The sequence below is a fragment of the Fundulus heteroclitus genome, chromosome 17 (genome assembly GCF_011125445.2).
Source record: "Fundulus heteroclitus isolate FHET01 chromosome 17, MU-UCD_Fhet_4.1, whole genome shotgun sequence".
NCBI lineage: Eukaryota > Metazoa > Chordata > Actinopteri > Cyprinodontiformes > Fundulidae > Fundulus > Fundulus heteroclitus.
Genome location: NC_046377.1, coordinates 12,399,414 through 12,423,598, shown reverse-complemented (window position 1 = coordinate 12,423,598; position 24,185 = coordinate 12,399,414). Strand labels below are relative to the sequence as shown.

At 38.7% G+C, this 24,185-nt stretch overlaps 1 protein-coding gene across 1 annotated transcript in view; it reads left to right on the top strand.

Moving 5' to 3' along the window:
- The window catches only part of cacna1c (calcium channel, voltage-dependent, L type, alpha 1C subunit), a 175,672-nt gene that overhangs the window by 111,988 nt on the left and 39,499 nt on the right, over positions 1-24,185 (top strand). Inside the window, exons 11-24 of the mRNA XM_036148968.1 lie at positions 4,170-4,260; positions 7,557-7,583; positions 13,190-13,350; positions 13,486-13,559; positions 14,712-14,863; positions 14,984-15,185; positions 15,323-15,443; positions 15,701-15,815; positions 16,851-17,022; positions 17,120-17,189; positions 17,412-17,544; positions 17,651-17,780; positions 20,716-20,775; positions 22,203-22,309. Of these exons, the coding sequence (XP_036004861.1) occupies positions 4,170-4,260; positions 7,557-7,583; positions 13,190-13,350; positions 13,486-13,559; positions 14,712-14,863; positions 14,984-15,185; positions 15,323-15,443; positions 15,701-15,815; positions 16,851-17,022; positions 17,120-17,189; positions 17,412-17,544; positions 17,651-17,780; positions 20,716-20,775; positions 22,203-22,309 (1,615 nt within the window). The remainder of the gene's footprint in view (positions 1-4,169; positions 4,261-7,556; positions 7,584-13,189; positions 13,351-13,485; positions 13,560-14,711; positions 14,864-14,983; positions 15,186-15,322; positions 15,444-15,700; positions 15,816-16,850; positions 17,023-17,119; positions 17,190-17,411; positions 17,545-17,650; positions 17,781-20,715; positions 20,776-22,202; positions 22,310-24,185) is intronic.

The window sequence follows — 24,185 nt, the reverse complement described above, 5'->3', positions numbered from 1 at the left end:
AAAACTTAAGCAGCAGACGTTATGAGAAACCACAAAAAGGTAAGCTCGTCGAGGGACTTCTTGCTGTTCTACTATCAAAGAGGAAATTGTGGATTCTTACGAAACAGATGTGGTAGCAGCAGCTGTCATCCTGCGCTGCCATGTTTGTGTTGGTCGGCTCCGGGCTCAGTAGCTCTTGCTTTCGTCACACCAGTATGTCCCGCTTTAAACCTCAATGCGGCAACGTGATTGGTCCAAACCGTTTTTCGTTCGGACACAAGCGGTTGAAGCCAGAGCGGTACAAGATAGATTGTTCCACTTTGGAAGTGGAGGATTTTTCAGTCCCCTTGTCACTGGAGGTTGGGGGAGGCATTGTGGAGCCAAGCAGGCCTGAGCATCATCAGTTTGATGAACCCCTGGCTCAAGGTGCTGACTCAGTGATGCCCGACGCCAGTGCTGCTGAGGCAGTGGAAGACTGAATGGGTGCAGTTTCTGAGTGGTTAAGCGACATTAGTAACATCATCGCTACCATTGGCTAACATTCAAAGCAGTAACAAATGCTAAACACTACCGATCAATTGCTCCCAATGGTCTGGATTCCAACTCCGGAGTCTGACTCACCACGGGGGCTTGTCTGGCCGAGATGCGTTTATGAATGCATCAAATGCAGGGCTATGATGACGGAAGCGTCTACCCTTTGAACCAATAGGAAAATTCAACTGCAATGAACACCGTACAACCCTAAGAGGGCAGCATTAAGTCGGTTCTAAGACAAATATAGTAGAAGTAAAAAAGTTCACATGAAAATGTCCAAAAATGCATGGTAACATTAAAGTAGCATCCATAGGTTCAGTTTGTATGGTTCATCTGCAAAGAAAAGTTGGTTTTGGGGTTACATTTTAAGTTACATTTTAATGACATCAACATTTTTAAAAGAAAATTGTGCGCATGGCTACAACAATGCTAGGCATTAAGATTTGAGAGATTTTCTCACCAATTTTCCTTTGACCCAGATTCCATTTTCCTCACAGTTATCAACAGATTTAGCTTAAATTTGAAATGTACTAAATTTAGTCAGGACAACAACTCTGCTGTTGTGATTTCTAGCAGTGACAGCAACAGTGGGTGTGCATGATGTGGGTCTCCAGGCCATCATTTCTATGACTCTTCAGATATCAAACCCACACGGAGGATACTACATCCGTCGTTTTTTTCGTCACCAAAAACTAAGTTTGCATGTAGACAGGAGCTGCGAACGTAGCACCTGCTGCATAGCTGCTTTGTCAATTATCCATGTTAGCTAGGAAGGTCCAAAGATTGGTTAAATTATAGTTTACTGCAGTTAAGACAGTTTTTTCATAACTACTCCACACAACCCTACTTAAAAATAGCAAAAGCAAATGAGTGACTGTTTAGATAACATATTTTTTTCTAAGTTTTTTTCTTAGATCAGTTTCTCTGCTATAAGTATTAAATTGGGACATGTTAAATAGCATTACCTACTTCTTGATATAGATAATTTGTGACTCTCCAGAAAACATATTTATAATTTGTCAGGGTGTCCAAATATAAACTGGGGTGTGTACTTCCATCATCACTTTTTTATTCCACGCTAAAGCAGAATTTAATCCCATTTACACTTGAAAAAAAAACATAACCCCTGTTTCCATCATGTCCTTTTCTTACTCTTCAGTCATTTCTTTCCCTCCTGTGCTCTGTGTTCATTTTCCTCATTTCTTGTCTCTTCCTAACAGGTCTTTGGGGTTTACGCTAACAATAGGTATTAAACTAGTTCACAGCTCCATTGAGGGGAAGGCATCGGACTGCTTTTGAATAGTATTTGAAAGGCTCTAGCCTCAGGAGAAACTAACAGGCCGAGAGTGCATTTGACCGAGTAACATAGCTGCAGGTGGGAAGTGAGAACATCTACAACATATTAGCACCTAAAGCTTTAATGGTCACAAAAACACTACAAGATCTTATAGAGTGAACCTCTTTATCACCAATATATGTGTCAATGCACATGATGATGTGTGTTATGGATAGATGACAAAATAGGTTGTAGATTCATAGGTTTCCCAACAAACTAATAGTTGGAATGATACAAAACAGAGTGGAGAAGTATTGGTTCAAATACTCCAGGGATTAAAATTCCAAGTTTTCGTCAATAGAAATGGGGTTGAACTCTTGAGAAACAATTGTTGATAATTGGGATATTTTGCAGCTTGCATTATTTATTTTTTAAGTATAGTTCACTTACATCAACTACGGGGTATAATTATCAGTTTTGGGGTTTGTAATGACTAATATGAAACAGTCTATTTTCTATGCTGGACTGATTATATAACCATCATGTACTTAAATAGCAAGAATTGAGTGCACAAGTTTGAACTTATTTTGAATACCCACTATAGGTGAAAATTGTACCTACAGGCGGAAAGATGTACGGTAATATTCTTTATATGCCCCCTAGCAGGTTGCCCCTAAACCCTATGCTTTCTGAAGCCATCAGTTAGCTTCTGGCAGAAATCTGGATATCTTTTTTAAAAAAAGTGCCACCTTTTTAAACAGGTGTTGATTCTTCCACCCCAAAACCAAAATATTTAGCTGTTAAGATTTGATTTAAACTTTAAGAATTTGTATGTAGTTCCCCTTTGTTATTCCACCCAGGCCCCTGTCCTGGCAGCAGCAACACAGACCCTTGTACCATAGTGCTTGGACATTTAAAAATCTACAATACACTAAAATTTGTCCTTTCAAACTCTGTTAATGTTGTCCGTTGTATAAATAACTCCACTCCAGAAAAAGAAGGGTTTAAATGAATCTTTGAAAGCCCAAAACTAAAAGATCACACATGCCAGGGATGGTTGCAGGGAAACTGGGTTCGATGTGTACCTACAGGGTGTAACAATAATTTTTGAAGTGACAATAAAGGACTGCAGCTCATTCCCCCCCAGCAAGCCTGGACTGACAGAAGCAATAAAAAGCAATGGATCATTTCATATCAGTCTCTCAACCAGCCGTCTCCACATTTTCCCTTTCCTTTTTTTTCACTCAATCTCCTGTCATCTAAGCCTTCTTTAGTGCTTACATTATTGTCTCCAAGTCCCACTTCACCGTTATCGGTTCAGCCATCCATTTTGTACTTTTTTAATGCGGTTTTCCATTATTCCTCATGAATATGTTTCATATTTCAATCTCTTCCCCCATCCACTCGATATGAACTCATCCCTCTTTCCTTGCATATCAGAATTTGAACGCAATTCTGGAGTTTTAAAAGAATTCATAAAATTATTCTTCATCTCCAGCAACAATAGGTAAATATTTATGTAGAATCTTTAAAAAACAATGAGCGAAATTGGTGATATTATTTAATGACCATCACAAATTAAGTAAAAAGGCCTTGCAAATGCCTGGCCAGTGCAAGATTAAAAAGTGCCACGCATCTTACTGCGGTCTTGGTCAAAAAGGAAACCTTTGTGGTGCAGAGGAAAACTGACACAGAGGGTCATCCTAAATGCACCAGTCCTGTGGTGAAACATGGTGGTGGCAGCTTCATGCTGTGGGGATACTTTTCTTTTAGCACTAACAGGGAGGCTTGCCACAGTTGAGAGTGAAATAGAAAGAGCTAAATCTAAGCAAGTACGTTTTCTCTATAGGGCACAAACAACTGCCATCCGCAATGGCCAAAATGCTGAATGTCATATCTGAAAGCATTAAAATGTTTTCATTATATACCAGAGAGCATTATTTCATGGAAATCCGAAGATTAAAAAAAAAGTACAAACTTAGCCAGACCTCAAAGACGGGGATGGATGGCTACAATTGGTTCCACCAAAATTGCCTTTGAGAAATTCAGGGAATAAATACAAAAGCACGTCATACTTAATCAGATATCTTCCAAAGAAAATTATTTTGCCTTTTTCTTTGTCTTCATAATTATTTACTATTTGTTCTATCACGGGAAATGCCAATGAAAGTAAAAGTTAATTAAAGCTGCTGGTTGTAAAAAGTTAAAAAAGAGTATGAACACGTTTAGAAACTATTGTATAAGTGCAGTTGGAGTGTACATTTGATTTCCAGGTAAACAGTAAACCCCCTGCACACTTTTGCTGCCAAAGACCATATTTTTTTGTTTGAGATTCATCCTCATATTTCTTTTGTCACTTTTCTTTGCCCGTTTCTCTCAGTGAGCATGCCAGCCAGTGAAAACGAATCGGTCAACACAGATAATGCCCCCGGGGGAGACGTGGAGGGGGAGACCTGCTGCACCAGGCTGGCGTGAGTACCCCACCCTCTTACACAAACAAACACACCTCCTCTTCCTCTCTTTCCATCGCCTTCCGTCATTCCCATGGATGAATCCTCGGCTGGATTTTTGTCTTTTCTGTTAGCGCTGCTTTTAGGCATGGTACAAGTGCCCCGGCGTGCCTCTGGCCTTCATTGATCTAAGCCAGCCTCGGTCTTATAACTCATTGAGTTATGCAGGCATCCATGCACTCAAAGGTTGTTGGTGTAAAGTACCAGTAGGTTGTCAGATAAAACTTTAATTAGAGTGAATGTGAATGCATCTGAAGAGACAAATAATCTCATGTTGTGTTCCAACGGCGGCCTTTTCATTTTTTAAGTCTGTGTGACCTTTGGCCTAAAGACATCACATTTTTAGAATATTGCTGTCAAAAATGTGTAAAAAAAATATTGTTACACAGGTTTTTTATTTGTATGTATACAGGCAATCATTTATCTCGCTGTGTCTCTGATCTTTCTCTACCCTACCTAAGTTTGGCCATTAAGACACTTTCTTCCTCCCCTGTGGGAGTTCACAAAACGCTGACTCACTCACTTCCTGCTATCCCCGATGCTTCTCTTCTTATTTTACATTATTCAGAACAAATGAGGTGCTTTGTTTCGTTTACGCAGGGCCTCCCAGGAGCCATGACCCCCAGCGAGCCTCTATTTTAGCATGCAAAAGCAAACACATGCACATGCAGAGCTGCTCATCAATCAAACAGGTTACAGACGATTCCAGAGCAAAACTATTCAAACCCAAAAATGATCTATTGAAACGAAGTTTATCGGTACCCTCGCTGTTCATCTGTTAATATGTGTCTGTAATGTGATGTTTGTGTTTATTTGTCCAGTCAAATTGACTGATCCTGAACTTAAAACTAAAATACTAAAAAGGTATATAATAAAAAAAGATTAATGATTTTTGTTCATGAGCTAATCACAAGTATTTTTTCATTGTTATTTTTTCCATTTAACATTTTTCTGAAGTTAGATATTGAACCCTTTGTCTGTCCATTAATTTATCTATTTATCCTCCATTTAGCATCTGTCCCTGAATCCAGGAGGACACCATTTATCCATTCATCTACCTATGAGTTTGTTTATCCATCCATTAATCAATTTGACCACCTACCATTCAAATCTCTTCTTCAATTTATCTACCATTTTGCCCATTCGTTAATCCATTTTTTTTTTAATCCAATCATAAATCTATCTGTCCATGAATCAGTTTGGCCATCTAGCCATTCTTTATCCATTTGGTCATTGATTAATGCATCGATTTATCAATCTGTCTATACATCCATTTACCTGTTTGTCCATCCATCAGTCTGCCCAAGAATCAGTTCTTCATTCCTTTCTCAGATTTTAAACCCAAACTCTGTAGAAATATCTGACATGGACCTAGGAAATGTTAGAAACCCCCATTTACAGACAAAACATGATCTTTCAATTCTTTATATTATCCAGTCTGGGTGATTTTAGATTTCAAACATTTGTCATTATCAGACATCAACTTGGTTTTATTACTCTGATTAAAGCAATCTCATGACTGATAAATGATTGGTTTAGCATCAAAGAGTTTTGTACATTTTAAGCTTACACAAACATTTTTCTTCATTTAAGTTAGGGCTGGACGATAATTCAATAGCAATATACATCGACCCATAGACGTATATCGATGATAGAAAAAAAGGGTCAATAAAAAGTTCAATAGTACAGTTTTCCTTCCTTTTGCATTCTAGCCTACCATGTAGATTAATACTACAGTCACTACATCCTCCCACCCAATCACAAACGCAGACCCAGTTTTAAAAACATGCAGTTTTGGTAAAAAGTTGGTTCAATAAAAGGGTTGAGTTTGAATTCAGTGTTTGTGTGTTCTGTATCTAAAAATGGGTCGCTAAGCAACAGCATAAGATGGCCAGGGCTGCACTTAAAATATGTTTTTGAACTTGTTGATAAGTAGCGTTGTCTCCTGAATCGATATTGATCAATATGATTCATATTTTATTTTTCAGTGATTGCTTCAGGAGACCCAATTCCTCCGCATAAAACATCATTAGATCACAACAACTTCTTCATTTTGTGCCAGGATTTTCCTCAAGTGGTTACAACAAGGCTGGCAAGGCAAATGAATGACCTAAATGATTTATAATTACATATGTATGTGCTTTCTTGACTAATTACTTCACTTTTGGAGAAGATTTGTAACATTTAGAAAAAAAAAGGTAGAGCCATCCTTTTGACCAAAACTGTACACATTTATCTATTAACGATAATGCAAATTTCCAAGACCGAAAAGTTATTTTTCCTCTTTCTACAAGAGTTTTCTTCCACTTTTATTTAAAAAAGAAAGAGTACGACTTTCAGTGTTTGTCAGTTCTTCTTCACATCGCCAGCAGACAGGCCCATGGGTACGAGCTACTTCAGCACCTGCTGATCTCTTCACTGAGACGGACACATGAAGGGAAGTATGCACTGTCAGGTCCCATATCCAGCCAGTCAGTCATCCTGTTCGTTCTTTCAGGCCGTCAATAAGACGCTTCATTGTTTCCGTCAGCTGTTCAGTCAGCCAGTGAGTCAGCTGCTCCATCAGTTCATCTGATTTTGTCAACCAAATCAGAGCACAGATAAAAACGTCTCGCATACACACACAAAAATAAAGATTCAAGGCAATCCGGTAGTTTTCTGTTTAATGTTGTGAACTTGGGTTTTGCCTATGGACATCTTTCTTTCCTCCTCGTCTCTCCTCTTCTGTCAAATGTCTTTCATAATATCTCGTCCTCAGTTCTTCTTGTCGTGCCTTTTTGCTGTTACAGTGGTGAACAATCAACAGACTTTCCTTGCATTGAAAGTGTTTTGCTACACCAGGATTTGACTTGAGGAAAATAAGACCGCTTTCTTTTGACTGGATGCCACTGTTATTTGTGTACCGTCTACACATGTTTAAGAGAGTGATTTGTTCACAATAAAATTAATCCGAACAATGTTTATCTTGTTCGGCTGCACCCAAGATCTGATGTGGGTACATAAAAACAGTCCACTGGAACAGTTAGCAAACATTTTCTTTGATCCTCTGCAACATGATTTGTCATTTTGCTTAAAATTCGTACTTAAAAAATATGCCAAAACAAAAGCAGGTTGATCAAGAGACATATTTTTTTCCCCAAAAACAAGGGGATGCAAAACTTCCCTTTATCCTTTTCAAATCACCTCCCTCACTTGTTTTTTTGTCTGTCTGTGTGCTATGTGTTTTTGTATAATCCATTTTGTTTTCTGTGTTCCAGAATTAGGATCTCCAAATCCAAGTTCAGGTTAGTACATGTTTGCCATGGTCTTCTAATGACGTACTTACTTAATGGCTGTGTGCGTGTTTCTGTGTCTTTGTGCTTGCATACTACTTCAAAAGAAGAAAAAAACTAATTAAAGAAACAATGACATTAACGTCAAACTAATAGAAAGGGCCTCTATGTTTAACTAAATTTCACTAATCATAACAACGTCGTCGGTAATAAATGGCATTTGATTTTGGGTGTGTTTATAGAGAAGACTAATCTGCACTTATCCCAAAGCATTTTCTTTACCTTTGGACGCGAAGTTGAAATCAGGCACTAACACTTTATGAAAAGGCAAAAAATTCTTTTCTTTTTTTTTCACTGTCTGACTTTAAATAAGATCAGAAGTTTTCTGTTAAATGTCAGCTAGAATTACCAAAAAAAAAATCTGTTTGCTACATAGAAAAATAAAAAGAAATGCCAGAATATCGATGTAACTTGAGAGGGTCGGATCCATCGCTGAATAGGTCATGTGACCCAGAGTGTCGCTTTGCGGCAGCCTGAGCTCCCCTTAAACATGAGAGCTAACTTTACATGCTTCTACTTTTTTCATCCTCAAGTCAAAGTCAAAGCCTCTCATAATCAGATGATTAAGATTGTTGTCTACGGATCCTGGAGCTCCCCTTTCCTCTCCCTCTGCCCTGTCCTCTCCCTCTCCCTGTTTCAATGGGAGACTCTGAGGATAATCTAGACGGGTGAATGTGGCCTTGACTTTACAATGAACTCCATTACTTCTAAATTTGCAAGTCCGATGGGCTCTGTTATCGGATTCCAAAACACGGAGGGAGACTGTTTAATTTTGCCATAGTGTTGTGTTGCCAGTGGCGCTAAACCTGAAAGTTACAAGTCTAGCGCCCCTAGTGGCTAAAATGTACACAGTGCTGCTTTAAATTCAGAAATGTACATCCATTTCCTGTAGTATTTGGTAGCTTTGTCTTGAAACCAAATGAATTAGGACAAACATTCTGGGCTTCTCAATTTGCAACCATTCCTTCAGACAGAAGAGCTGTAACCGAGACGGGTTTGTAGCTCACTCTAATGGTACACACCGTTTTATTTCAATCAACAGTTTTTTTTTTAATGGGACTGAGAGTGGCACTTTGTGACGGCAACTCCTCAGCATTGACACTGTTTTAGATGCTGCTTTAATATTTCCACATCATTTTCTTTCCTAATGATCCTAATGACAAACTATGTTTAAAGTGCACCAGTCCCTCCAGTAGCAAAATACCTACAAAACCTGATGCAGCCATACTCATTGGTATGGTGTTCTCAGGCTTGGCCAAAAGAAATAATATTGGCAATCCTAACTGATCTAGAAACAAAAGGTAAAACTTTCGTCTGATGTAATTTCAGACAGTAGGAAAAACCGGTCATGCGTCTTTCTTTTACAGTAAGATTGTCTGGTATCAACTGTACATTTCTTGAAATCCCCAGAATGCAAACTACCGTGTAGCACTATGCAAATGGTAGAGTTTTCTATTACTTAATTGTTACTTTTTCTACACGCAATAACAACACATGTTTTTAAATAGATGTTCACCATCAGGGAAGAAAATATTCGTGAAAGATGGTACTAATTTTTTTAAATCTAAATGACACTAATGATGACGCTATCATTTAGTGTTAGGACCCATTTATGCCTGTGTTGTGTTGTGTTGTGAGTTATGTCTTGCGTGGGCCGTGGCTCAACCAAACAGAAATAGAAAAGAAATTGTGATAAGCAGAGTTTATGGATTTAGCTTAGGAAGGATTAGAGTAGTTCATTAATACTTCTATATACTTGTGCGGAAAAACAAGGAATCAGCAACAAACAGCAGTCTTGAAAGCTTCACGTATACAGTACACTAATTGATACCTTGTGTGACACAACTTTAATTTCAGGGATACAAAAAAAATAAAATCACCATTATATATTTTTTTATTTAAAGTTTCTCTTTAAATAAACAAAATTTTATGGGTATAGCAAAAATGTTTTTTAAAGCAGAAAAAGAAGAATGTAATTCAAAAAAAGAATGATATTGTTACAGTTATAAAATGTATTAATAATATTAATTTATAAGAATTTTTATATAGAGATTTTAAGTGAAACACTAGTGGCTGACCCAGAACCAACTAAATACAACCCACTAAATCTTGTGGTGTCGATGGAGGGGCAGCCCTGCGTAAACCACTGCAACATGCACCACTTTTCTCTGGCATCTTAGAAATAAGGACCTTAAGCATTTGGAACAGCACGGTTTTGTCATTTTAAAACCCTGGTATGACATGAGAGCAGGAAACGGCTTATGTTCAACAGCTGCATTCTTACATGACAAGGTTTTAAAAGGAGTGGTAACTTATTCGAAAACACTAAAACATTTTTTTTTTCTTAAACCTAAGCAGGAAATTTGTCACAGCTGGATGCACAAAGGACCCAAAGACAAGCTCTTAGGCACATGGCAGACAAATCAAATAGGCATCTCAATGTAAACTTGGGGGTGGAAGAGTGATGCCACCAGTTAATAATAATGACCGAAAAGTAGGGCTGTGCATCTCTGGTCTGCGCTCCATACAATGCTAGGTAGTTGTCAGCCTTACTGATGTTGTATGAGAGGTAAAATGGAAAAATTGCCTTTGCAAGACGAAATGTAATAACAATAAAAAAACTTCAACATTCAATAGAGAATAAATTTAGATTACTATCATTTACCAATAAAGCCAGTTGAGGTCGTTCAAAAGCTAAATTATTTAAATATTTGAATTTCGGCTCCAACACATAAAGGAGTTATTAAAAGCTGCGTTCAACGCAACACTGTAGCTATATCTTTACTGACAAAATAGGAACATGAGAAATATTACTTGAACAAGAGGAGCTGTTAAACAAGCAAATAAATAAATAAATAAATAAATAATGGTGGAAACACTTACAGGTTTCGGACCTCACCGCCAGGGACAATTCAGAACAACTTCAGCTTGTCCTCTGCCGAAGTTCATATCCTATGTGTGTGGCTGAATTTTACCGCCTCCGCCATCTTGAACTCATTCTTCTTGTTTGTCACGCGAGCCTTAAGCCTTGCTCTGTAGAAATTCGTTTTGGTCATTAATCATGGGCTTTACAAACTATTGTTCACAGAAGTATTCCCTTTTTGAAGGCAGTCGCCAATTAGTTCGTCTTCCGCTCCGAAAACAGGGAGATGTAAATCCAAACCATAAATGTGGGTTAATACATATGCGTCTCGTACTCAGGATTCTATTAGAAGTGTTATGGCACCATCTAGGGGCCAGATTGTGAACTGCATCTGGTTCACAAACGCGGAAGTGCGCAGTGGGCAGTTCACGTGGAATATAGCTAATAAACTCCGTAAATAGACTGAATCTGAGAACGGTTTTTCAATTAAAAATTTTAGACCTGCTTATTGATGCCTTCTACAAAAGACAGATCAGAATAGACAACATTTGACCTTAACTTTATAAGCAATTAATGTAATGCTAATGAGTGACATTAGAATAAATTATAAAAATGTTGGTCCAGTTGTAGAAATTGTTCTGTTTCTAAACCTGTTTACTCTTTGCAAGGTAAAATATGTCTGCTTCTGGGAGTTTGCAGTACAATTAGCTGCATTTGAAACATTGTGACGTTAAAAATACACATATTATATCTGTTTGGAGCGCTTGTTGGAGAAGAACCAGCATCAATGAATTAATCTACAGATTGAGATTTGTAACTTAGTTTTATTCTTTAATTTCCTAGTGGCGCTAATTTTCATTATACCTATACTCACACTAATACAATCTTCTAAATCATTTTCCATCTGATTAACAGCAAAAACACAAATAATAAACATTTTTGTATAATTTGATTCACGTTTAGGGGTTTCAAAGCACAACCTGGTCTACATTCAGCAGAGAACTTAATTCAAGTACAGCACAGTATTTTTTATAAAACAAAAACAAGTCAAAAGTGAGTTGAACAATTTTGGTGTCAAATTTAAGCACGGTCTTATTCTACAAATCCTAAACACTGAACATCTATGAAACACTCTTTTCATACGGTCTGTTAAATGGGCAATGGCACTGGAAAGAATGTGATTAATGACAAAAACAGCATCCATGTAGCACTGGAAAGCACCAAAATGTCTTTCTATTACTTCATCTGCTTTTCACAAACAGAAGAAGTCAACAGGGCAAAGCTAGATGTGGTAAAGACGGCAGGTCTTTCAGAAACCGCTGATGTGCTGGGATTTACAAGCACAAACCAAAATCTCATGTTCTTTGAGCATGGTCAGAAAGAAATATTCAGGGAGCAAGATGAAATACGCCTGTGGGGAGCAAAGAGAAGTTAATAAAGGGATAAAATCTGGGGAGCTAAATGAAAAAAATAATGAAATGGACAGGCTGGTTTAAGATTATAGAAAAGCAACAGTCGCACAAATAACCACTTGTTACAACAAAACATACCATCTCTGAGGCTACAGTTCATATTGGCTCACCAGAATTGGATAGTAACAAATTGGAAAAACGCTGCCTGTTCCGACGAGACTCTATTTCAACTGTGACATGCAGATTTTAGGGTCAGATACATAATAAAGATGGAACCCATGGATCCATCCTGCCTTGCACTCTCACTCTGTTGGGGGCTTCTTGGATGTCTAAGCATCTATACATGTAACAAACAGCTTGCATTGTCATTTTTTTTAGATAATATTTCACACAGACATTTAAACAGACATGAAGTCCAGTGAAACCATGAGGTTTGATTTACGGTTCACTGCTGCCACTACTAGAACAAGTAAATAACCTTTTATTGCCTTCAGTTGTTTTCGTGTTGCTTACTCAGAAGAGGGCAATTATGAAATTACGGTGGAAAATTGCTCCTACACGGGAGGAGATGTGAAATGACCCTTGTGCGACCTTTTTGTGTGGGGAGTAGAGTAGATTGTTTGCGAGGCGTGAAGCTAGCAGTTACCAAAAACAATAACAGACATTTTCAACGGTGGACAGCAAAAGAAAGTGAAGAGGATTTAGTCCACACATACACGCACACACAAAAAAAAACCACAGAAACAAATACAGAATTCTACATCGTTTAGGTTATTCTTCTTTGGGGGGAAATACATTGTACCTCATTTCTGGATGAAACACATTTAACTGTTCCTGTCTGTCTAAAAACAAGTATCTTTTCCCTCTTTTTTTTATATAAAAAATGGTGCATATCTCTGCTACAAAGCTGTTCTTGTTTGCCTCCAGAATGAAACACCTTTAAAGTTGACTAACACGGTTCACACCCCTGCTTTAAGACAACAGATAGCCACAGGATGTGGAGCTGATGCCGGCTCAACTTTCTGCACTGACCAATTCACTTTTTCCTCTTCTTCCTCCTCCACCACTGATTTATTTTCCCTCTTTCTTCACTGCGGGTTGTTTCTTATTTCCTCATTGGCACCACATTTCTCTTCACCTGGTTCCGTGTTTCACCTTTTGCTCTTCCATTCTCTCTGTTTCCATCTTTCTCTCTCTTTTTCCTTCCTTAACCGCCCCTGACCCATACCATCCAACGTGTTCCCGCTGTTTCAATCCTCTCTCATCTTTCCTCACCTTCTCAGTCGCTACTCTCGGAGGTGGAACAGGTTGTGTAGGCGAAAGTGTCGAGCAGCAGTCAAGTCCCAGGTTTTCTATTGGCTGGTCATCTTCCTGGTTTTTCTCAACACCCTGACCATTGCATCGGAACATCACAAGCAGCCGCAGTGGCTAACAGATGTACAAGGTACATCGCACACTATTTATACAATTTGCATGCAAACAGACTCAGGAATTTAAATATTTAACACAAAACTCTTCTCGACATTTTTCTTTTTTTCACTTTCTTTCTTCCTGCTCTAAATTTTCCCTGTCCCTGCAGATATAGCAAACAAAGTATTACTAGCGCTCTTCACTGGTGAGATGCTGCTAAAGATGTACAGTCTTGGCTTACAGGTAAGTGGTCAAACGTCAATGCATTTTATCATGATTTTATGAGATTACACCGTCACAAAGGATCACATAGTTGTGAAGTGGAAGGAAAATCATACCTTACTTTCAAAATTAGTGACAAATTTAACTTGAAGAGTCTGTGGTGCTTGTTAGTACTGTTCAATCTCTTTCTTTTGCATTTATAGCATGTTGAGATGCATTTCTATTAAGTGTGTACATCTGATGACTTAAACTTTTGCATTCTTCCATATTAAATAGCTCAGGGTTAGCCTGAATGGATAGACAGTTTATTAAAAGCAATTTTCTAGTGTTTCTTTGATTTCCTAACTGGATTTACCGTCTGGGTATTAACTGGGCCATTCACACATAGCTTTGACCACAGCACAATGCTACCACCACCATGATTCCCCAGAAGATGGTTTAATCAGTGGTCCCTGAGATGTTAAAAGTTTACTGTAACAAAGGCCTGTCTTTGTCGACGTGAATTTTATTACACGTTACCTGCTATTCTCCAGATCGCTCCATGTCTCGTCAACCATGCCGGGTTCCAACCATGCCGGGTTTTAGAGACATTTTAGCAAGGGGGATCAATTAGTTTTCCATCTCGTTTTCACGTAGAGCAATACATTCAGTTTGGGTCTCATCAGATCCAAGCCCATTGTTCTACATTGTGGCAAGTGGGTGACAATGGCCTTTTTTAACTAAAGCCTTTAATTGTAAGGGATTTTTTAAAAGTATCAGAGTGATTCCCTTTTGAAATTGTTAAAAAAAATAATAATACCATGAATCTTTTTCCTTTCTCATCACAATTATGTGTTATTGTGTAAGTCTATTACAGAGATCTGCAATTTTTACTCTGCTCCTACTCAAAGGAAGTTTGTCTAGAAATGCAAAATCAGCATACTGGCCAGGATAACTCTTCTAGTTTAGGGAACATCTTGTATATAAAGTTTATTTCTTTGGTGCCTATATAAACAAAAAAACAATGTTATAAAAAAATGTTTTTTGAACAAACAAAAGGCAGCAGATTGCTGACCAATTGTCTAGCACATAAAATCCTGCACTGAGGTTTGCGGTTGTTACGTGACAGAATGTGAAGGTGTTCTTGTTCGTGACACAACTTCAGCCTTCTTAACTTCTCTTTGCACCCCACAGGCGTACTTCGTGTCGCTCTTCAACAGGTTCGACAGCTTCGTAGTGTGTGGAGGAATACTAGAGACCATTCTGGTTGAAACAAAGATCATGTCTCCTCTTGGCATCTCTGTGTTACGCTGCGTACGCCTCTTGAGAATATTTAAAATAACAAGGTCATCATCAACTTTACAGCATTTATCCTCATTTAAATTCAATAACAGACTATAGAAGGCCCACCTATACATATTTCTTTGCGGCAAAAACAAACTGGATCTGTGCTGCCTTCTCCGTAGATATTGGAACTCTCTCTCCAACCTCGTGGCCTCCCTACTCAACTCTGTTCGCTCCATCGCCTCCCTGCTGCTCCTGCTCTTCCTCTTCATCATTATTTTCTCCCTGCTGGGCATGCAGCTCTTTGGGGGGAAATTCAACTTTGACGACACCAGACGCAGCACCTTTGACAACTTTCCGCAGTCTCTACTCACTGTGTTTCAGGTAACGATGCTGCAGTATTCTCGGGGTCACACTGATGTCCTTTGCGTCTCGTCTTTCTATGCTTGTGTACTACACTGGTACATTTATATGTTCTCCGTGTAGACCCAGTATTTACTGTTTTTCTCTACTCTCCACAGATTCTAACAGGAGAAGACTGGAACTCTGTTATGTATGATGGCATCATGGCGTACGGCGGCCCTTCTTTTCCCGGCATGCTGGTCTGCATCTACTTTATCATCCTCTTTATCTGCGGAAACTGTATCCTTTTCTCTAAGCAGACTACGTGAGAGCCATGCTACCACGATTAGGCACGGCGGAAAGACAAACATTTCGAGCTGAAAGTGAACCGAGTGGAGAAGCTGTTTTCTGCCCGGAATACATTTGTTCAAAATAAATAAATTGTGTGTATGATGGCATTTTTACAAGATCTGCAGTCGAATGATTTGTGACCAGTCACGCCCGCTGCACAATCTCATCTATCAGGTATATATTTCTTACATTACCCCTCTGAACAGACATCCTACTGAATGTCTTCTTGGCCATCGCTGTTGACAATTTAGCAGATGCTGAGAGCCTGACATCGGCTCAGAAAGAAGAGGAGGAGGCAAAGGAGAGAAAAAAACTGGCCAGGTGAGAAACCGGGAGAGGCACCAAGTGAAAGTTGAAACAGCAAGAAAGGAAACCTATTTTATTTCTGGCAAACACCTAGGGTTCATAGAGGGAGAATTCTTGAGAATAAGGCAACTCTCAACACCACAAAGTCAGACATTTTCTTACTGTCCCTCTAAAACGTATTTACAATGTAGTTTTAGCATCTGAGTGCATCTAAAATTGATTTTCAGCAACGATTGGGTGGAGGTTACATATCATATCGATTCACTACACAGACCGAAAATTTGAAGCAACTTTGGGTGATATTGGATTACTAAGTCAAAGTGTCAGTTTCTCGGAAAAATTGTATATTTCAAAAGACTGATAGAACAAATACAGAAGGGTTGTGGTCTACACAATCATGAGGAAGACTGTTGACTTCACAGCGGTCCAGCACACAGTCACTGACAAGATCCACAAGTTGCGTAAGCCGCAAAAGCTCATTGCTAAAGAAAGTAGCGGAGTTCTGTATCCCAACATATTAATGGAAAGTTAAGTGGAAAAAGAACTGTTGGGAGGACATCAGCCTTGAGAGCATCATTAAGTAAAGCCCATTGAAAGTCTTGACAAGGTTAGCTATGTACTTACTCTAAAGTCAGTGAGACAGGAGCCACCACACAGATGTAGAATAGGGGCTACAGAAGTAGCGTTAATTATATGTACCCACTCCTGAACCAGAGACAGCATATTACTGTGTCTGACTTGCCAAAAGTCGTCTAAACTACAGTATATACTATACAGTTTAAGCACTCTACTTGGTTTGGGGTTCTTAATAATAATACTTTCTGTGCAACAAACTATACGACTGTCGCTTTTTGAATTGAATTCATGAAAAAAATGATGTTTTCAATGATATTCCAACTTACTGTGATGCACCGCTTTACTGGAAAACCTGCATTTGTCTGCCTGCCAGTCATTTCAGCACAAGTTCTTTTTGTGACCTTAAATGTGCCCCATTATTCTGTCTTCATTTCATTGCTCTAAAGTGAATGAATGCAATCTGTGATTTAACAGGGAGAAAATAAAGTTAAAATCAGGAAAGAAGGTAAGATGCTCTTTCTTTATCAGGCTCGCCAGTCCAGAGAAGCGTCAGGACAACGAGAAGCCACCGATAGAGGAAAAGAAGAGTGAGAAGATTGAACTGAAATCTATCACTTCTGATGGAGAGACTAACACAGCTACTAAGGTACTTAGAAACTTGCGAAAAGCAACGAGCGAAGCTAAAGATTTTGGTACGTGCAAACATTAGCAAATCTGTGAATAAATCTTTCTGCCTTTTGCAGATCAACATGGATGACTGCTGTGGAGATGAAAATGAAGAGAAGAACCCATATCCTGCAAATGATTACATAGGTAAAGCGCAAATATGAGTGAAGAACATTTACATATTCAGCAGCTGCTCAAACTCTTTCTACTCCGAGAATAACGGTCTGAACCAAGCTGTCAAATAATTAAAAGCCTTCCGTCCTAGCATGATTATGCAATATTATCATCTCTCTCAGCTGTTTTGCCTTATTTTCCTTTCTCCTGTTTATGTTCTTTTCGTCTTTCTCTCATCTTCACCCCGCCCATCAGGAGATGAGGACGAGGACGAGCCGGAGATGCCAGTGGGCCCGAGGCCGCGGCCGCTCTCTGACATCCAGCTAAAAGAGAAGGCCGTTCCCATGCCCGAGGCCCGTGCCTTCTTCATCTTCAGCCACACCAACAAGTAATTGGACACCGCTCTTCTGCCCTTCGCTTGTTTTCTTCTCCTCTTCCTTCTCCTGTTCCCTTCAGTATTGTTCAGTTTGGGTTTTCTCTGTTTCACCTCACAGATTCAGGGTTCTGTGCCACAAGATCGTCAACCACAACATCTTCACCAACCTCATCCTGTTCTTCATCCTGCTCAGCAGCATCAGTCTGGCAGCAGAGGATCCAGTCAAGAACGACTCCTTCAGAAATCAGGTGACTCCTCTTTGCCACTTTATCATCTTACTCCCTGTTCTGTGCCCATGTATTTGCCATTGTATAACTGTCTCTTTCTTATGTCTTTCATTGGAAATCTGTTAAATATACTCAAATTTGACTCGTACTTTAATTCAGTTTTACATTTTTCATATTTTTTCATTGCACTCTACGTCCATTTAAATGTGGCTCTGCTCCTCATTTGGGCCGTTTGGCTCTTGAAATATGAAGCATTATGACTCCCTGCCGGGATATTATGGGCAATCAGCGATGCTGATTATGCCTCTGGGAATCAGCATGCCCCGGTCCCCACTCTCATCTGCTGCCTGACTTGCATGGCACCTTACGTCGAGGTTCCTCCCTCAAGGTGGTGGGCCCATACAAAGGATTTTCCTGCAATTTTTCCTGGCTAGGCCCACCTGGGCCTCAGAAATCACAGGGCACTTGCCGGTGAGCTCCCTCACAGGTCCTGTGGTCTCCTGAGGTTGGCCAAAAGATGTGCCCTGCCGTTCATTAAACATTTTTAACATCTTATAGTCTGAGACCAGTTTGCCATGGGCTACTCTAATAGGAGCCTACGCCTAGGACAACATGGCACCCAAGATCATAGAGATACACAAACCACTCTACAATGTTGAGGTGATGGTCAGCTCCTCCAAGTCTATGGCTTTAGTTCACTAAGTGAAAAGGGTGGATTTCCGTTTCTTAGTTTAGGTTCAGTCATTGTCTCAAGCAGATTACCTCCAAGTATCAAGTATGTTGTGGTGAAGAATGATCTGAGACCAAAAAGATAAAGCTTTTTATTTAGCAGTTAATTTTTTGTTCCAACCGTCATCCATGGTCAAGAGATACGGATCATGATAGGAAGGACGAGATCATGGACTTGGCCTTGACAAGCAGAGAAGCAGCTTGAAGTAGAGGAGTGCTTGGTAAATTAATTTGATCAGGATACCTCTTTACTGTCTGGAGATTTTTCAGGCATTCCTATTGGGAGTCCCTTCAGAACTCACTGAAGAGACTTTATATGCCTTCTGGCCTGGGAATGCCTTGGGATTCCCCAGAATGAGCTCTGGGGAGAAGGACCTCTGGGTTTCCCACCTGGACCTGTTCGAAGTCCCGATCACAGACAAGTGGAAGACGATGAATGGACAGACAGACAAAAATTACTAATCTAAAAAGTTACATTACTTTCTGTCTTCTTGGTATTATGTTCTATTTTTAGTGCTAGTGGGTTTTTTTCGTTTGTGTCTTTCTTTAATTCTGTTTTCCTGTGTCTATTTCCTTTTAAAATATTTCTTGGAATGTCTTTGTTTTGTTCCTTAGCTTAATCTGCCATTGTTGTGATTTGGACCTTAGGGCCACCGTACACATTGGGGCAGATAAGCCACGCTTAGAGGAAAAGACTGACAGATTTTCTAACCATCATTAGCAGCCCGTGCACATTTATTATTAATAAAAGAAATAAAGTTGACAGCAACATATAGACGAAGAAAGCCTTTTGTGTCTGCACTGTTACACATAATGAGATTGCTTCCAGTACTATAACTATTACTTATTTCATATAAAGTAAATATGGGGAATCTCTTAAGATGTCTTTTTTACTTTAACTCTTTTTTTTTTCTTTGCCATAGCGGAAGTATAACTGTAATGTTTGTATTGTACACATGTAAATAGCTTATTTTACTTTAGTTAATCTTCAGTTAGCTGATAATCTGCGCTGATGTGTATTACAGGGTTTATGTGCAGTATTAAAACAATGTCTTTTGGGACCTACGTGTTGTATTTTCGTGAGATGGGAGCAGAAACACGCTGCCTTAAGCACAAGCTCTAAAACTACAAAGCCATTACAGTTTGTCCTTATGAGGCAGCTGCATTTATTAATAAAGCCTCGCTGTGTGTTGTTTCTACAGGTTATTATTTATTTAGAGTTTATGGTGGTAATTGTGCCGTGGTATAATGGAAAGGCTGAACGCCACGAGTGTTTTATCTGCTCATGTACATTGTTTCCTCTCTCAGTCAGAAACACACGTCTCCAGGGGCCAACAAGGATCTGTTTTATAGTAGTTCCCTGGCTTTGGTACACAGTACAGCTAAGCAGGCCAAGCACTTAAAACATTTAGAGATGTACATTAAGGAAAACACATTATAATCTAGTTTAAATGTTCACTTTTTGGAATACATTTTCTTGACAAATGGATCATAGCTTTATAATAGTTCATGTTGAGTCATCCACACTGGTCTAAGGCGCATTTCCCTCGGCAACTCTTCAAAATGGAAAAGACAAGGGAGCATAGCATTTAAACGAGTGGAGTGTTTTGATCTTTATAAACCAGCAAATAACTGATACAAAATTGCTAGCCCTCTAAACGTACCTGTATTTACAGTCAGAACCAAAAAAGTAACTGAACGACACCAAAAGTTTATCTTAACACCAACATGTATAGGGAGCCGTAGGGCTGCATGATATCAGGAAAACATGTATTTGCGATACTGTTGCTGAATACTGCAATGATGATATTAATTATAATAAACCAACTTTTACCTGACTCATTTATTTATTTTTTCTCCATCATTCCAGTAGCCCCACCATTTTCTGTAAGCATTATCATCTTAGCCACTAAAGACATATATGTGGTGTAGGCATCAAAGGAGCAAGATCCATCAAATTGTGAAATATGGTCCTTAAAAACATAATATAAAGCAATCCATTGCAAGTGCAATATTGCAAAGACTGATGTTGCAATGACAACTTCAATATATTATACAACTCTAGAGGTAAGAAAAGTGTCAATGTTAGAGAAGACAAGTTCAGTTTTAATTACTTTTTTCATGCATTTTAGAGAAACACTTAAATATAAGAGAAAAATTTGTAAAAAAAAATCCTCCTCGTATTCATGAGACACTGAAAGATCAACACTCCTTGTTGTGTTTTCAGATCCTGGGCTATGCAGATCACGTCTTCACTGGACTCTTCACCATTGAGATCATTCTTAAGGTACTATTTACTGGTGATGTTGAACATTTTGGACAATGTCGACTGTTTGTGACACATTGTGAAACTCTCAGCCACAAATAACACGTACCTTGCTATGAAAAAGTCCTTGTTTGCTTTTATATTTCACTCCTTTTATATCATCAAACACTCTTTGATAATTCATACAAAGATAATCAAGTAAATCGAGTAACAAAGGCAGTTTTCAGATGGTAATTTAATTTCCAAAAAGAAAAAAGCTTTCGGAACCAACCTGGCTCTATGTGAGAAAGTAATTGCCCCCTAAACATAATATGTGTTTAGGGGGCTGGATGGTAGCAAAAACTACCATCCAGCTTTTCCTATAACTGGCAACAAGTCTTTAACATCACTGAGGTGAAATTTTTACCCACTTTCATTTCCCTAATTGTTTTAACTCAGCCACAGTGGAGGGTTTTCAAGTATGAACGACAAATATAAAGCCATGCCACGGCATCTCTGTTGGATTTCAGTCCAGACTTTTACTAGGCCACGCCAAAAGCTTCTGATGTTTTTGAGCCATTAAGTGGTGGAAAGAAATATCCCCCTTTATAATCCCACAAATCTGTCTCCGCATTTAACTCGTCAGTCCATAGATTGTATCCTCAGTCCATAGATAGTCCATATTTCACAAAAGTCTTGATTTTATTTATTTATTTATTTTACCAAATATGAGCCAGACCTTTTTTTTTCTTTGGATTAGTTGCTTTTGCTTTTAATGTTTCCCATGGATGCCATTTTTGCCCAGACTGTTTCTTATTGCCTTATCATAGCTGAAATAAGTGAGGCATGCAGTGCTTTGAATGTTGTTGGGATTATTTTGTGACACCCAGGCTGAGTAGTTGATGGACTCTTAAATTAATTTTACCCACTCCTGGAAAGGTTCAGCCAGTTCTCTATTTGTAGCTAATGACTCTCACTGTTTATTGTTGAAGTCCAAAAGCCTTAGAGATGGACTTATAACCCTTCCCAGACTGTTAGACGTCAATAACTTTCACTCTCCTATGTTCTTGAATTTCTTTGGATCAAAGAATGATGCCTTGCTTTTAAGATTTTTAAGTCTACTTCAGGTTGTCATTCTTTTTAAGTGAGTGTTCGATTATGCTGTGCTGGCAGTAATCTAGGTATGGATAATGGGGATAATGAGTTAATAATGAGAATTAAAATTCTCAAGTAGCACCAAGTTGGTTTGAATAGAACCTTTCCCTTAATAAATAACATTTGACGACTGATTCTTTATTCACTCTGATCATCCTCTGTCTGATATTAAATGTAAACAATTTATTATTAACACAAAAAAAAAAAGAAGAAGAAATCTTTAAGTGGGAAATACTTGTTCACAGTGCTGAACATGCAATTCAGATAATTCTCCTCATGGTGTTAGAATACCTTTGTGCTGTGTTTATTTACAGATGACAGCCTATGGAGCCTTCCTCCACAAAGGTTCATTTTGTAGAAATTATTTCAACATCCTGGACTTAGTAGTGGTCAGCGTTTCTCTAATCTCATCTGGAATACAGTAAGTGCATCAACCACTTTCCCTTTGCATGTTTCAGTCTTAAAATGGCGTGATCATAATTTTGTGCACAGATACCCTCATCATTATTTAGAGAGAAATGTGAATATCAGTCAAGACAACTGCATGAGCTGTAGTCCTAATTCACCTTAGTTCTAACAGTCTGACAACAACTCAAGTTTGGAAACTCTGCCACGCTTCACACTTCCCTAAACTACGTCACACAACATTGCCACAAACCACTTTCCCTTTGTGATGTTTATTAAAAGAATGTTTTCTGCTCCCTGTTTTCTGTGTCTAGTCAAATAACTCCGTGAATTGCTGTGATGTTTAATATGCTATGCTACACTCTCTGTCTCTAACGCCTAATAGACTAGACTTCTCGACGTAAGTCCACAGTAGTCTGTATTAATAACCCCTTTAATAGACCTTCACCTCGACCGTGTTAAGCTGTCACTGTTTTGATTTGATATTTCCATGGTCCTGGAGAGTTCGGTTGGTCTTGATCAAAACCAGATAAAAAAATAACAATAACCCTTAAAGAATTTCCTGGTAGACATAGAAATTATGCACGGATGTGTTATGAGGAAAAGGCATGACTTAGTGCTAAATTTATCTGACAATACGTATTTGCAGGTAGCTGCATAATTAGTTTTTGACCATAAAATGTATTTCAGTGTGTAAATTATCCTGGGTCTTGGATAAATCAACCTGTCATTCTCCAGTCACCTTTTTTATTAAGTTAATGGGTCAAATTCCTTTCTCCTGTTTCTGAATAAAGGGGAACTCTCCTGGGCCAAAGAAATTACACGTGAATGTTAAACTCAGTGGGTTTTTGCCTGTTAAAGGTAGTGAGTGAGTGTGTGGGATTTTTCATGAATGTATCACAGTTGAATTAATTGTGATGGTACTGCATTTCTATTGTGCCTGTAGCTCTTACAAAATAGCACGTTTTTTTTGTTTGTTTGTTTGTTTGTTTTTGTTTTCCTGTGAGGCACGTTTGGCTCTTTGGTCAGAATTATAGGTAAATGCAATATGGGTATTTTAGTAAAAGAGGAGCAGGACCAGCTTGGATTGGTGATTAATTTGGTGAACATTTTGTCACAATAAAAATAAAAATTTCAACGTGTTTCTGGAATGACATTTTTTTTAAGGTCAATATTTCTTGTCACTAATTTCAGAAAGTGAAACTCATGTATTGCATAAAATCCTTTTACATGGAGTGAAGTATTTCAAGCTTTTATTTCTTGTAATTTGGATGGTTATTGCTTACAGATACAAAATACAGCTAAATTTACTGTCTCTGAAAATCAAAAGGTTACATATCCTGAGTCTCTAAATGATCTTTTACTCTGGGTCAGTACTCAACACAAGGAGGGCAGGCTACAAAAGGCCATTGCCAGACACGCTGGTTGTTAAGAGTGCTGTATCCAAGTTTACTGATAGAAAGTTGAGTAGAGGGAAAAAGTGTGGAAAGAAAAGCTGCGCCACCAATAGGGATAATCATGGCCTTGACAGGATTGTCAAGCAAAATCCATTCTAGAACCTAACAGAGCTTCAGATGGGGGTGGACTGAAGCTGGACTCAACAGAGCAAGAACAACTACGCGCAGAAGAATACTACATATGGGCTGCATATGTCACATTCCTCATGTCAAACCGCTCCTAAATCTGAGACAGGACTTACTCTAAGTAGTCCATAAATCCTCTTTTCAGATTAAATGGGTGTTTGTACTTCCTTTTGGAAATCAAGGTTCCAGGGTCTGGAGAAAGAAGTGGAGAGGTGCAGAATCCATGTCACTTGAAGTCGAGTATGAACTTTTCACAGTCAGTGATGATTTGGGGTGTACTGTCATCTGCTGGTGTTGGTCCACTTCGTT